Source organism: Alosa sapidissima, chromosome 2 (genome assembly GCF_018492685.1).
Source record: "Alosa sapidissima isolate fAloSap1 chromosome 2, fAloSap1.pri, whole genome shotgun sequence".
NCBI classification, from domain to species: domain Eukaryota; kingdom Metazoa; phylum Chordata; class Actinopteri; order Clupeiformes; family Clupeidae; genus Alosa; species Alosa sapidissima.
In genome coordinates this window covers 32,070,193-32,085,092 of record NC_055958.1, presented here as the reverse complement: position 1 = coordinate 32,085,092, position 14,900 = coordinate 32,070,193, and the positions used below count along the sequence as shown (strand labels likewise).

The 14,900-nt window shown below is 40.9% G+C and overlaps 1 protein-coding gene across 3 annotated transcripts in view; it reads left to right on the top strand.

Annotated features, from left to right (window-relative positions):
* cryl1 (crystallin, lambda 1) overlaps positions 1–14,900 on the top strand; it is a 41,471-nt gene that overhangs the window by 6,039 nt on the left and 20,532 nt on the right. For all 3 annotated transcript variants that reach the window (XM_042068815.1, XM_042068811.1, XM_042068806.1), the window contains one exon: positions 6,931–7,125. In XM_042068815.1, the coding sequence (XP_041924749.1) occupies positions 6,931–7,125 (195 nt within the window). The remainder of the gene's footprint in view (positions 1–6,930; positions 7,126–14,900) is intronic.

Genomic DNA, 14,900 nt, shown 5'->3' with positions numbered 1-14,900 from the left:
AATATGTCTGTTCTGACTGAAAATGACACTGTCACATGCCAAAATGTGGCAAGACTGTGTGGGAGAGACATGGAATCAAAAAAAGTAGCGTTTTCATTTTTTCCATCTTCTTCATCTCTCCAAAATGATTCATACCCTTTTTAAATAATCGATAGAAACCTCTTTATTTGCATTCACAGCTCTCAAAATGGTTCATTTAATACCCATCAAGCCTCCTCATGTCTCCACAATGATTTTAGACTGTACCATTTTAAGAGCAATCCGGGTTTTGAGTCAGGAACAATTATTTGCCATCTCTCTCTCTGGGCTTGTGCACACTTTTTTTGACGGATTGAGGTCTGGACTCTCTGGACATTCTAAAGTGTATCGTCACTCGTCAAAAGTCTATTCAAATTTAGTAGGATGTCCAGTTCACATTGGGAGGGGTTTCGTTATCAAACGTGGAGCGCATGGTGCAACAAGGTGTTCCTAGGTTTTTTAATCAGTCATATGGGTGTGTTTGGGGCGTAACATCATTTTAAACCAATGAGAATGACATCTGTCATTCCCTTTAACCCTTATAAGGTGTTCGGGTCTGTGGGACCCGTTTTCAGTTTTTAGCTTAATAAAAATGATACAAATAATTATTTTTTTAAACTAAGATTCATTGGCCTTGGCTCATTTTCTGTGAGCCAATTTTCAATGAACCCCCCCCCCCTGCATACCCCCCCTTCACATTTATATTACACACAGGATGTTCGGGTCCACTGGACCTGGAACTAGTTAAAGTGTGGAAATCATAGGTCCTGTGTGTGTCTGTGTGTGTCAGAGGGTTTTGATGGTGATGCAGAGCAAATAGTTTCAGAAAGTGAGGATAACATTTCTGAAAAATTAGAGTCCGACACTGAGTTTGAAGAGGAGGATAAGCATCAGTCAGCTCCGAAACGTAAAAGAGCCTCAGGACTAGCCCTTCAGCAGCCAGGACAAGCCTGCGAGCAGCCAGCCCCAGGACCATCCCGTGATCAGCCAGGACCAGCCCGCAAGCAGCCAGGACCAGCCTGTGAGCAGCCGGGACCAGCCCGCAAGCAGCCAGCCCCAGGACCAGCCCGCAAGCAGCCAGCCCCAGGACCATCCCGTAAGCAGCTAGCTCCAGGACCATCCCATGAGCAGCCAGGACCAGCCCGCAAGCAGCCAGCCCCAGGATCAGCCCGCAAGCAGCCAGCCCCAGGACCAACCCATGAGCCCTAGGACTAGCCCGTTAGCCTACATCGAAACGCAAGCGAACCTCAGGACCAGCCCGCCCGCAGCCAGCCCCAGGACCGGCCAATAAGCAGCAAGCCACAGGACCAGCTCGTCAGTCAGCTTCAAAACACAAACAGGCCTCAGGACCAGACCATGAGCAGCCAGCCATAGGACCAGCCTGTCAGCCAGCTCCGAAACGCAAGCGAACCTCAGGACCAGCCCGCCCGCAGCCAGCCCCAGGACCGGCCAATAAGCAGCAAGCCACAGGACCAGCTCGTCAGTCAGCTTCAAAACACAAACAGGCCTCAGGACCAGACCATGAGCAGCCAGCCATAGGACCAGCCTGTCAGCCAGCTCCGAAACGCAAGCGAACCTCAGGACCAGCCCGCCAGCAGCAAGCCGCAGGACCAGCCATTGAGCAGCCAGACATTGGACTAGACTGTCAGCAGCTTGCAAATGACAACATATGGATGTCAAAAAATTGTAATGAACCCCAATTGTAAAAAAATTGTAAAAAATGAACCCCCGTGCATGGCTGCCAATGTGATTCGGATGCTACCAGGACCTACATGCTTGATGTCTTGTGCATGTCACTCATGCACAAGACATCAATTCTTCTTTTTACCTTTTCATGCCATCCCCTATCAAAAAATACATATGCAATACACACACAGTGAGACTCTGCCCCTCATATGTGGTATAGTCTGGTATAAAATTGCCGTGTTCAATGGCTTCAGTGTGTTGTTCAGACAGATGTTATGTTCAATTTCTAATGAAATTAAAATAAATAAAACTTGCTTCATTTGTACAATTATTGATGCATTATTGAATGTTTTATGATGCATTTCCTTATTTTGTTATATTTTAATACAAAAATAAACAAAAACGAGTGGCACTTCTATTCACAATTGTGATTTAGCAAAGGAAAGGGCAACACATTTAACATATGTGTTGTTTATATTACTTGCAATTGGGATGAAGTAACCATCTAGTGAGTATTTAAAAAAAAAAAAAAAAAAAAATATTATGTTGAATTAAAAGGCCTAAAATGCAATGGGTCCACTAAGACCCAGCAGCAACTCCTGTGTAACAAAAAAACGAACACCCTATGAGGGTTAACGATATGTCAAATAAATGCATCGGTATTTTGGCATTCAACGGCGCATTTGAAGGAGGCTGCTTGCGAGACCGTATGGAATAGTCATTCTTAAACCATGCTTTACTAAAACCTAGCATAGACGGTTGCAAATGCGTGAAGGCTATTATTTGAACTCATTGGCAAAGTGAAACTAACTTCACCAAGGAGTCAGTCAACGACAAGACAGTTATATGCAATATAGTTACTTTCACTATTGACTGACAATGGGTTACCATCGAAAACATAGGCTGGAAAAAGCAACACTTACCCTAATATTGCTGAAATGACTGAATAAAACAACATTTATCCTGCAGAGGAGTTGCTTATATCTCGTGACAGTGCGTCTTCAGCTGTGCTCCATACGTGTCTCTCGCCTCTCCCCTAATCACTTTTAACCGTCATTACCAATTTGCAAATGATGGTGAATAACTCATCATGAGATGCACAGTATTTCGTAATATCTTTATTCTAATTATGTTTCCCATTGTAATGGTGCAATTTGTAATGCTTTGTATGGACGTGCGCTGGTGTGCGTTCATGAATGATAGAAGGATGGTGCGTGCACCTGCCAATATGACTGTTGACATGCGCTCTTAAAATAGCATAACAACTCGCCATTGACTTCTGACCAGGTTTAGGTGGTGTATGATAGCGATTTTTAGACAACGCGCCAGGCCCCTCCCTAGGTTGTTAATTGCCACATCCTTGGGCGCAATGTTTAAAAAATAAACGTGCAAAATACCGAATTAAACTTTGCGCGGGTGGAAAACGAACTTTACGCCATGCGCTGGTGCCCAAAAAACAGCCCTAAAATGTTGATATTGTTCTCTGTTAACCATTTCTTACCTTGTTTGCCTGTATGTTTTGGATCATTATGTGGTTTAATGGTCCAATGCCGCCTATTGGGGCAGGTCTCTCGGCAGCCTGCCTGATCTTGTTAATAATTTTGGACACGCCATTATTCATAAAAATGTTAAAAGACAAAAACACTTTTTTTGATTCCATGCTTCTACCACATTGTCTTACAACCTTTTGTCATGTGGAAAATCATTTTCAGTCAGAACAAACATATCAGTCAAGAGAATATCAACTTTAAATCAATATTTGCCAGGGGTATGAATAATATTGTTTTTAACTGTATGCATGTATGTATTGTATGCAGTGCATAGACATCAGGTTTTAGTTTAAATACGGTAGTCTAAATAGTTTATTACAGTGCATGAAAATGCACTGTTCTGTTATCCGAAGTCGTCGTCATCTTCTTCTTCTTCTTCTGCTTCTTTTTCTTCTGCTTCTTCTTCTACTTCTTCTGCTGCTTCTGCTTCTTCTTACGCAATTAATGCAGCTTCACGAAACTTCATTCCAACTATGTTACGTAGGTCTTACTTAGGACATCTGGGCTTTGTATTTTTCATCTTTGTAACTTTTATACTTTTTAAACTATTTATTAAAAACTACTCAAAATTTCCCCATAGACTTAACATTAGGCTGATGACATCACAATGGACTAATTAACTTGATTTGAACCTGTATCAACTTCCAGCTGCTCATCTACAGTAGGCCCCATCAAAGAATCAGTTCAACTGATTGCACCTGTATCAACTGCTTTCTGCTGAACTAGGCCAACTCTCTCTGTGTCTCTCCATTCTACAAGGATATAAGGCACATTTCATCCAACTTTCTATCCATTCATCTTCTTCAAACCATTCACTCATCCACCCATTAAACTATCCATCAACATCCATTAAACAATCTGCCTATCAACATCCATTCAACTTTCTGTCTATCAACATCCATTACACTATCTACATTTTTTAAACTATATACTCTGTCTCAGGCTTTAAGCATACAATATGGCTCATTAAGACTGCCGTTAAGCAATTAGAATCCTAGGCCAGGTGGCCATGCTATATTAAACCTCATCTACCTAGTTCAGTCATTCCAACTATTAAACCTCATCTACCTAGCAAATAATTTAACCTTTTAAACTATCCACCTATTTAACTGTTCAGTCATTCCAACTATATTAAACCTTATCTACAGTACCTAGTTCAGTCATTCCAACTATATTAAACCTCATCTACCTAGCAAATAATTTAACCTTTTACACTATCCACCTATTTAACTGTTCAGTCATTCCAACTATATTAAACCTCATCTACCTAGTTCAGTCATTCCAACTATATTAAATCTCATCTACCTAGCAAATAATTTAACCTTTTACACTATCCACCTATTTAACTGTTCAGTCATTCCAACTATATTAAACCTCATCTACCTAGTTCAGTCATTCCAACTATATTAAATCTCATCTACCTAGCAAATAATTTAACCATTTAAACTATCCACCTATTTAACTGTCCAGTCATTCCAACTATATTAAACCTTGTCTACCTAGCAAATCATTTAACCCTTTAAACTATCCACCTATCTGTTCAGTCATTCCAACTATATTAAACCTCATCTACCTAGTTCAGTCATTTCAACTATATTAAACCTCATCATGTTGGTTGCCAATTAGCACATAATCTGTTTTAACAATATATTTCACACCATATGTTTTGCATTTTCATGCACTGGTAATTCCCTGGAATTGCGTTTTCTAGTTATTCTTCCCACCAAATTTCTGCGTCTAATTCAGCTTTAACCGTTTAACGTAGAAACTTCGTTCAAACTTTGTAACGTAGGTCTTGAAAAGGACACGTGGGGAATGTATTTTTCACTTTTGTAAACTTAATACTTTTTGAGATATTAATAAAAAACAAGCTTATTTTTCCCAATAGACTTAACATGGACTGATGACATCACAATGGGCTAATTAACTTGATTTGCCCCTGTATCAACTTCCAGCTGCTCACTACTAGGACCCATCAAAGGGCCAGTTAAACTGATTGCACCTGTATCAACTGCTTTCTGCTTAACTAGGCCAACTCTATGTCTCTCCATTCTACAAGGATATAAGGCACATTCCATCCAACTTTCTATCACTCATCCACCCATTAAACTATCCACCAACATCCATTAAACAATCTGCCTATCAACATCCATTCAACTTTCTGTCTATCAACATCCATTACACTATCTAAATTCAACTTTTAAACTATATACTCTGTCTCAGGCTTTAAACATACAATCTGGCTCTCTTAAGACTACAGATTCTGTTCCTATTTCCTCTGCCCACAACTGTTTCAAAATAATTGTCCTCACTACAATAATTCACTATTAAATAATTTAACTATTTAAACTACTCAACTATTTAACTGTTTAGACATTTCAACTGTCAGTTGTTATCAACTAAGACTCCTGCCAACTGTTTCCAAATAAAAGTTTGTTTTGCATTTTATGTTAATATACAGTATGTTTATATTTTCATGCACTGGTAATTTCCTCGAAATTACATTTTCTAGTTTATTTATTTATTTATTTATTTATTTATTTGTTTATTGTAAACACACAGATAGACATTCAACAAGAATGACACACCTGTCTAGTGCTCTTTATGTGCCTTTATGAACTCTATGTGCTAGATTAATCGACATGGATTAGGCCTAATCCTTGACTGAAACCGCCTTTTCAGTGGAAATCTTTCATTGACGTTCTCTTCAAGTCTAGGCCTAGGCTTCATCCATGTCTAAGAAACCAGCCATATGGGTTCACGTAGTTGAGTTGTATGCATTAGAGACAGAGGTGTATGGATGTTTAATTTTTTATCACATGTAAATGTTGAACTTTTAAATGTTGAATGCAAATGAGATGTTAATGTGCATTACTTTTGGCTTTGAGACTAGAAAGTCATCACAGTATCTGAGATGTGTTAGGTTCCCATTGTCACTTTAGTAGGGCAATGTCTGAAATATTATATATATGGTTCGCATAATCCTTTTTCCTTGTTTCTGGACTTGCGTATAGCTGTGCACAGGTCCAGATTAGGAGAGCCATGTTGCTTAAATCTGGTTGGACTTTGTCCCTCGCATCTCATTTTTAAACGTCCGAAATTCCAGTCTTATCACATGAGCTAGTAAGAGAAACTCCGTCACTTCAGAGTCAGATGGGCCCACAACCTTCCTTTTACCTTGGTTATGTGAATGTTTAATCACCCACACATTCCGCAAGGCAGACTGGCCCACGCTGTGGTCAAGCTGGACAACTCATCACTGCTGACAGAGGAATGTCCTGATAACAACTTAACAACTTAAACTGCTTAGATCTTTAGTTCGCCTCAGCGAGTTTATAAGATAAACCCTGTGTGGCAAAGATCTAAAATTGTATTTAACGATGTCATCCATCTATACTCACTGTTTACAGATCTTTAGTTTTGTCTCTAAACTTACCATCCATCTCCCAAGACAAATTCAGTCAGTGGCATAGATCTAAATTCATGTTACATTCATTCATTCATTCATTCAGTTATGTAATACATTCATTCACTGCCACTCTATCTAGATTCACTGTTCACTAACCCTGCCCTTTAGTTATACTCTTGGCCATACAATTGTCTCTCAATGCACACCCAGTGAAAGGCTTTATTATGTGAGGGAGTAGTGGTGCTTAACAGTCTGTGTCCCCCGCAGGTGAACCCGCCCTACTACGTGCGTCTGGTGGAGCTGGTGCCTCACCCAGACACAGTGCCGGCTGTGATGGAGGCGGCTCACGCCCTCATGACCAGTGTGGGCCAGGCTCCCGTCCGGCTGCGGAAGGAGATCGAAGGCTTCGCCCTGAACCGCGTGCAGTACGCCATCATCGCAGAGTCCTGGAGGCTGGTCAAGGTGGGTCTAATCCGTTGGGTTAATGTGTGTCCCCACAGGTAAACGTGTGTGAGTATGAGTGCCATTGAGATTGTAAGATTAGACCGCTCCATCACACACACACACACACACACACACACACACACACACACACACACACACACACACACACAAACACACAATTACTTAACATACAAAAGCCTCCATTCCTTGACATTGACAAGTCCCTCTATTGTAAGAGTCCTCCTATCACAACTCACTATTCTAGAGCACAATGTGTACACATATAAACAGAAATTGTATCTCCCCCTCAGACATTTTGTTGGGTCGCACAAGCGGTAAGAGGCTTCGTCACTCAGCCACAGTTGGCAGAGATTGGCATTAATGGCAGCAATCTTCAGCTTATGCCAATCTTGTGCCGTCTTCCCTATCGCTAAACAAAGCAAGTCAAAGGACAATAAAGACAGAGAGAGAGACCTCGCGCACAGTAAACCCTCTGTCTTTGTTTGGACTCACAATTACTGTATCCTTTCATGGTGATTGAGACCCCAGCGACTACTGAATATCTTTTCACCGTGTACCTTTTATACCTCTCTGTCCCATTCCTCGCACAAGATTAGCACTGAACACTTCCTTCACGAGTCACACTGAGCGTTTTGTCCTCGCCTGAGTTACAGTGTATCAGATACGCTCCGAACACTGAGAGAGGTGATCCATTCTTCCTGGCCCGGCCCTGGCTGGCGTCTGTGCTTACACAGACAAAGAAGCGAGTCAGGAGGAGAGTCGCTGTTGCCATGGCAGCACGCTCTGAACCAGAAATGGTGGAGATTTCTGCAAGGCAGCAAAGGGGGAGGCAGGTATTTGTGGCTAATTGACACATTTTTGCTCTTATGTCAGTTCAAATTGACATTTGCTTAGCCTTGCTCAGCATCATGAAATCATTGGGGTTCGGGTTCAAATTGTTGTGCAAGAACGAGTTTCTGACTCTCCTGGCACTCTTATCATTCAGGGGTTAGTAAGTGAGACTGAACTTCTGTTTCCTGGGTGTCACCACTGGTTTGATGGGAGTGTATGTATGAACCCTGTGACCAGGGATTCACTCCAGAGTGACCTGAGGGGGAGGAGGGAGGCAGTAACAATCGGCCATTCTGGGGCAATAAAGGGAGCATGCAGCACCTTTTACCCAAGGCCACCCCAAGGCCTGACTATCTCAAGAAGTGTGTCCATGTAGACACAGAGCCACACACAGACATACCTTGTGTTTTTCCACAGTGCCTTAGCCTTGCATGAGCCTTGCATAATGCCCTACCCTTGCAAAGCATAAAAAAGGGCTTACGTGTAAATGGGATGGCATTTTAGAGGCACAACTGCCTGGGCCCTCAAAGTACACAATCAGTCAAGATGGCTAGAAAATATATATATATTTTTTTTATCATTTTCCGTGTCCTGCTGCCTACTTGCTCTTGCACAACGCACTTAATCTGATATTTTGGGAGATTTGTTTTGATAAACCTCTGCATTCAGAACATTATATGCTTCATCTGCACATGAAGCAAGCCCATTGCCATTACCATCCTGGAGGATACAGTAGCACTTTTGTTTTGGGTATTTTTAAATCAGCTGGATCCGCTCAGCTCTAAGATGAGCCTGCAGAAAGAGAGATGATTTTCTTAATCATTCATTTTGAGTTATCATGCAGACCCGGTCATTCACTTGGAGGATGTCTGCCTGCCATGACAATGCAGCGTTCTGTAACTTGGAAGCATAAAACATAATCATCTCCATTCTAGAGTTCACATTCCTCTGTTGCCATAGACAGGTGGTGGTTGCAGTGAGGTATGTAATTGCAGGGCTTATGTTTGGTAAGGGGTGGAGGAAGGACTTCTTCACGTGTCACTCTTCTTTAATACCGTCTCCTCATCTCCATCTTGAACTCTCACCTATTAGGTGTGACTGAAAGGGAGGATTAATCTAGGTTGATTCAGTTCAGCTTGCTTAATTTTTTACTGTTTATGCAACACCCCTCAATCACGTCAAACACACACACACACACACACACACACACACACACACACACACACACACACACACACACACACACAGAGAGAGAGAGAGACATACAGATATACATACAGTGCTTCTGCAGGGTCTTACAAAGTCTAAAATGTAGTAATATGACATTTAGGCCTTAAAAAGTCTTAAATGTATTAAAATGTATAGTGTTAATGTTCATTTAACTATAATGCAGTGCTCATTGTGCCAGTGCCAAACATGCTATTCCTGTAGAAAACCTGTAGCCCAATTACCGTATTTTCCGGACTATAAGTCGCTCCTGAATATAAGTCGCATCAGTCAAAAAATGCATCATGAGCAGGAAAACAACATACATAAGTCGCATCAGACTATAAGTCGCATTTATTTAGAAATGTATTTCACAAAATCCAAAACCAAAAACAGAGACTATGTAACTGGATTATTGAGGCCAGAAAGATTCATGTTAATGAAGACGAAGGAGTGAAGACAGCCAAGAGGAGGGCAGGAAGGTAATTGCAATGGAGCGCTCCTCCATCTTCTGGGAATCCTACAGGACAGCAACGATACCCACTCTCTGGAAAACATCAACCATCACACCTGCAGGGTCGGACTGGGAACAAAACTCGGCCCTGGCAATTTTCTCCTGGACCAGCCCACTACTGGACCGACGATAACCCCCCCACACACACACACACACACACACACACACACAATTTAAGGACCAGTTGGGGCAGTTTCATGTCTCTGTTGCTGAGATAGTTTCGATCGTCAAAAGGTCAGAATTGCTAAGAATCTTGTAGGGGCTGTTTTTAAAGATTAGAAATTGTCTGTGCTGTGCAGGGTGAGACAAGGTACTCATGTTTTGCATGATATCTCAGCACCCAAAGTTGTTATAAATCCATAGTAGCACATATATTATCATCTTATGTTGTGATAGACCTTTGTATGAACGTGTGTTCTATTTGCTATTTATGGCCTGTAGGCCTCATTGACCTGAGCTCATGCAAGTCAAAAGGGGAACATTCTATTGGGGAAAGGTTCCAGTGGGGGTTGGCATAGAAGCAAAGAGGGTGAGTGAGGGTGTTTTAATGTACAGTCCATCTAATCAATAAGTATGTGTCTGGATTCAATTTTATACACTGACCATTTTCTCACCTATTCATTTCTAATGGCCGGTCATATTTGAGACCGGGAATACACATGGGTGTTAAATAAAACACTCAAATTGTCATGAAAATTATCAAAAATTCTTTTGTGTGTTCAGATGCCCTGTATTAAGTCATGGCACCTCATGGTAGTCGGTAACAATATTTTTGAGAGAAAAGAGAACCGCAAACACAACAGGAGAGGTTTTATAACTGCAATCTTAAGTGCTGCTGGGAAAATGCCTGAGCTGGGAATGGTTCACAATTTGCATCCATCATAGCAGTAAATTCAGATAAGGAGGCTACATTTTGTCTAGGCCTGTGGTGAACTCTAATATTTTCAATTTTGTGATGGAAAAAAAGAACCAAAGTCATTAAACATTTTTGTTGACTTGAAATCTTGAGGTAGCTCTGTTGGGGAATTTGTTAACTTATCAACAATGGCAAAAAGAGCACAGGAGTTATTAATATGTTAATAATGTTACAATTAATGAAGAATGCCTGGCCCTACGTAACTCAGAGTTATAAATGTGGAGTCTCTTTTTGAAGATGTTATATAGTTAATCTGAAGCTTAGTGTTTCTCCATTTACGTTCAGCTTTCCTACATTCTTTCTTCTGATTTGCTACTGTTGTGATATTCCTCCATGGTGTTTTAGGTTTACTGAAGTCTTTCTATCCTTGGCAGGTGCTATTATACTATATAGAGTCAAGGACCCTGAGAATATTAGAGCTAAATTGAGTAAGATGGTCTTCCTGCACACATGGTGTCATAGCTACGTAGCTAAGGCTTCCATAAAAAGAGTGCTGCTATTCTCATGAATTTATTTGTGGTAATTTGATGGTTTTACTGTAAAATTCACTATGATAGTTCATAGTAACACTGTCAACTTATGGATCTTTTACAGTTCAACCATGAAGTATTTATTAACAGTTCTACCATGACCACTTTTGATGTGTTCATGATAAGTGATAATGGATGACACTGTGTTCTTTAATCAAAAGTTTGTTTTTCTGTCATGTTGTTAAAGGTGCCATGTGTAAGAATTGAGGTAAAAATATCCAAAAAATGAGCTACACGCATCAAAAGAATGAGAAGAAATAAGGGCGATGGTGTCATTAAAAAAATGACAAGGTATAGTGCTGCAGAGATATCAACCTGAATTAGCATGCTAAATTACTAGCCACAGCCCGACAGGTGTCATAATACCAGTTTCGGCCATGGGAGGCGGTATGCGGGCAACATAACCGCCAGCCAAAATGCAATACACGCGTCTTGGTTATTACTCTAGGGTAGACCAACTCACTTTCTGGAGGTATACTGCCCCCATCTTTTATGGAATGTGGAGTATGAATTGATTTTTTGGCGGACATTACACATGGCACCTTTAAACTTTAGTCGATACAAGTAGCCTAACATGTAAGTAAGTAAACATAGCCTATTTGATGACCATCAAACATGACATAGGCTTAAAAGTAGAGGTAGCACAGGAATGTGAAGGATATAAAAAGAGGGAATTCATGTTTTATTTCATACAGTCTGGTATTATCCCAGAAATGTGATTTAAATATGATGTAAACCTCATAATTATGAAGACCTCAGTCTGACTATAAAAAAATTGCAGTCACTCATCATCTTTACTTATTAACTGTAAACTTTAAAGTCCACATCAGACATGCGACCATGAAGTTCATAGTAATGGGAGAGTTCATAGTCAAGTTATGATATTCATGGTTGAACTGTAAAGGCAATGGTAGAACTATAACAAATTTAAGTTGAACTGTAAATTTCATTGTTTTACTGTGAAATTTTACAGTTCATTTTTTCCTGGTGAAAGTAATTGTGGTGAATAATTACTTAAAGGAGAATTCCGGTGTGATATTGACCTAAAGTGTATTGAAACATGATACCGAGTGTGAACGTATGTCTCATAGCCCATCTCGACTTGTCCCCTGCACTCCAAAATCTGGCGCTAGTTAGCCGATGCTACCAACAACTTTTTCAGTAGTGGTGCTTCGGCATCGGGCTAGCCATGCAAATAAATCACTGTTTTACACCCATTTACGAGGCTCAATGTATCTCCACACTTCATTGGTAGACTTCCTAGGGCCCTGACATTTAAAACGAGACATTGAGAACTTTGAAAAAGCACTGGTAGTTTACTTACAAGACGATTTATACAGACAGTATCTTCACGAAGTTTAACGTTTGCAGCCATCTTGAATTTAGTCACGATAAGTCGAGCAACGAGTAAGAATGAACAGGTATGATAAGGGATCAGATTCCAAAAATAATTCAGTGGAAATGCATGGATTCCAGTTTCTTCCAGTAGCAGCAACCGGAATCCATGCATTTCCACTGAATTATTTTTGGAATCTGATCCCTTATCATACCTGTTCATTCTTACTCGTTGCTCGACTTATCGTGACTAAATTCAAGATGGCTGCAAACGTTAAACTTTGTAAAGATACTGTCTGTATAAATCGTCTTGTAAGTAAACTACCAGTGCTTTTTCAAAGTTCTCAATGTCTCGTTTTAAATGTCAGGGCCCTCGGAAGTCTACCAATGAAGTGTGGAGATACATTGAGCCTCGTAAATGGGTGTAAAACAGTGATTTATTTGCATGGCTAGCCCGATGCCGAAGCACCACTATTGAAAAAGATGTTGGTAGCATCGGCTAACTAGCGCCAGATTTTGGAGTGCAGGGGACAAGCCGAGATGGGCTATGAGACATACGTTCACACTCGGTATCATGTTTCGATACACTTTAGGTCAATATCACACCGGAATTCTCCTTTAATATTAATCTTAGACTGGCAAACTTCAGGAAAAACTCAGGAATCAAGTTTATTCTGTTACAAGCAGAGAGGGTACAAAAAAATGGTCTATGATGTAGCCTAGGCCTGGAAGGCCTACAGTAGGTTGGCCTGTAGCCAATCTCTCCCTCTCTTCTGTTCTACATCCTTCTAGTCTTAGTCAAAGTCCAAGTCTGACAAACATTGCAGTTTTGTTACTTTTGAATGCTTTAAACAAAGGAAGAATTTGGCGCCAAAACAAGCCCACTTGATACCGAACATGAATACATTTACATTTCATGACTCATGGATACATTATATCAAGGTAACGTCCCTTGTCCTGTGTACCTGATAGCCCTTAGCACCAGTACCTTAGCATTTCATTGGGGGAGGGGAGGGTGTCTTTGTTTTAAACCAAGAAGGGCCACATGGCAATTAAATTATTATTAATTTTAACCGTAAAATTATTGCTATCACTGGGCACACACACACACAAGCCCACCGATACCAAAATCCCCCCCTGATTCCCCCCCATAAATAACGAACACACAGTATCATGCTGTAGCAACACTTCATAAACTGAACCCAAACATTTAGATTTGGACCTATAGGTTTTTATAATCACAATAACACGGGGGTTCGGGGGGGTCTCCGTTTTTTTTTTTTTTTTTTTTAATTCTGGTTGCTAATCACACCATTTTAAAGTAATTTGAGAGGGACATGATTCAGGGATAGGCTACTAAAGACAGGCTCATCTTCATCATGTTACCCCATGCATTAAACCACGTCACTGCTTGACTAAATGAAAAATATAGGCTACTGAACATGCATGGAGATCGTCATAGTTGACAGAAATTACGATTTGTGCCAACATGTTGTAGAAACACAACCACAGCCTTTAGGCCTATTTGGTGCAAATCTTCTCCTTTACTTTGGTTATAGTCAGCGATTCACATTAACTGTAGGCTATCACCACAAGTGTATACTAAACGTTTTTGGCCAAGTTTGTGTGCCGTCATCACATTTTGCAAAATTAGGCTACCTTCGTTACTAACCTACCAGTTGATGCTTTTTACGTGCATCGACTCGCGATTGATTGTGCATCTAATGTAACACTCGGTGGAGAGACTTCCACTTTCCAAGTTTCACTTTCACTGTCGTTGTGAGCTAAAAAGCTACTATATGGGAAATACTTTGAAGTTCCTTTTGAGTCCAAACATGAATAGGTTTTCTTTAACCTGTGCTACACTTTTCCACCAAGTTGTGCTAAAATTGTAGGCTACCCGGAGTTTTTTTTTATGTTGACAGACAAACCGCACTACAGTAGCCTACATGGTGCAGTAAATGGAAGCTCTTCGTAGTGCGTGCAACTAACGTCTATAAAAACAATATATTTATGAAATAAAACTAGACACCTCTGATTGCTGTTTACGGTTAAACTGCGATGATGTGAACACCAGCCAGCGGAGGGCACTTATATAGCCTAGGCTACCATGCATGGACTCGTAGGCTATATTTCCCCACAAACCAAGCGGCTGCTTGGATAAATCCACTTGAGGGGTGGGGCAGGGGGGCTCGATCGTAACACACACTAAACCTGTCATGAAGAGGCCAAAATGATTGACCTGTCACCCCCCAATCCAAATGGATGCAACTGCATTTATAGGCTAGGCCTAGGTCTACATGACGGGCCGCAAATAGGCTAAATAACTTTAAAAAAAAAAAATCCCGGAGGTCACCGGCCCACATGTGGACCGGCCCACCGGGCATTTGCCCGGTTGTACAGATTACCAGTCCGAGCCTGCACACCTGTACCCAAGAAA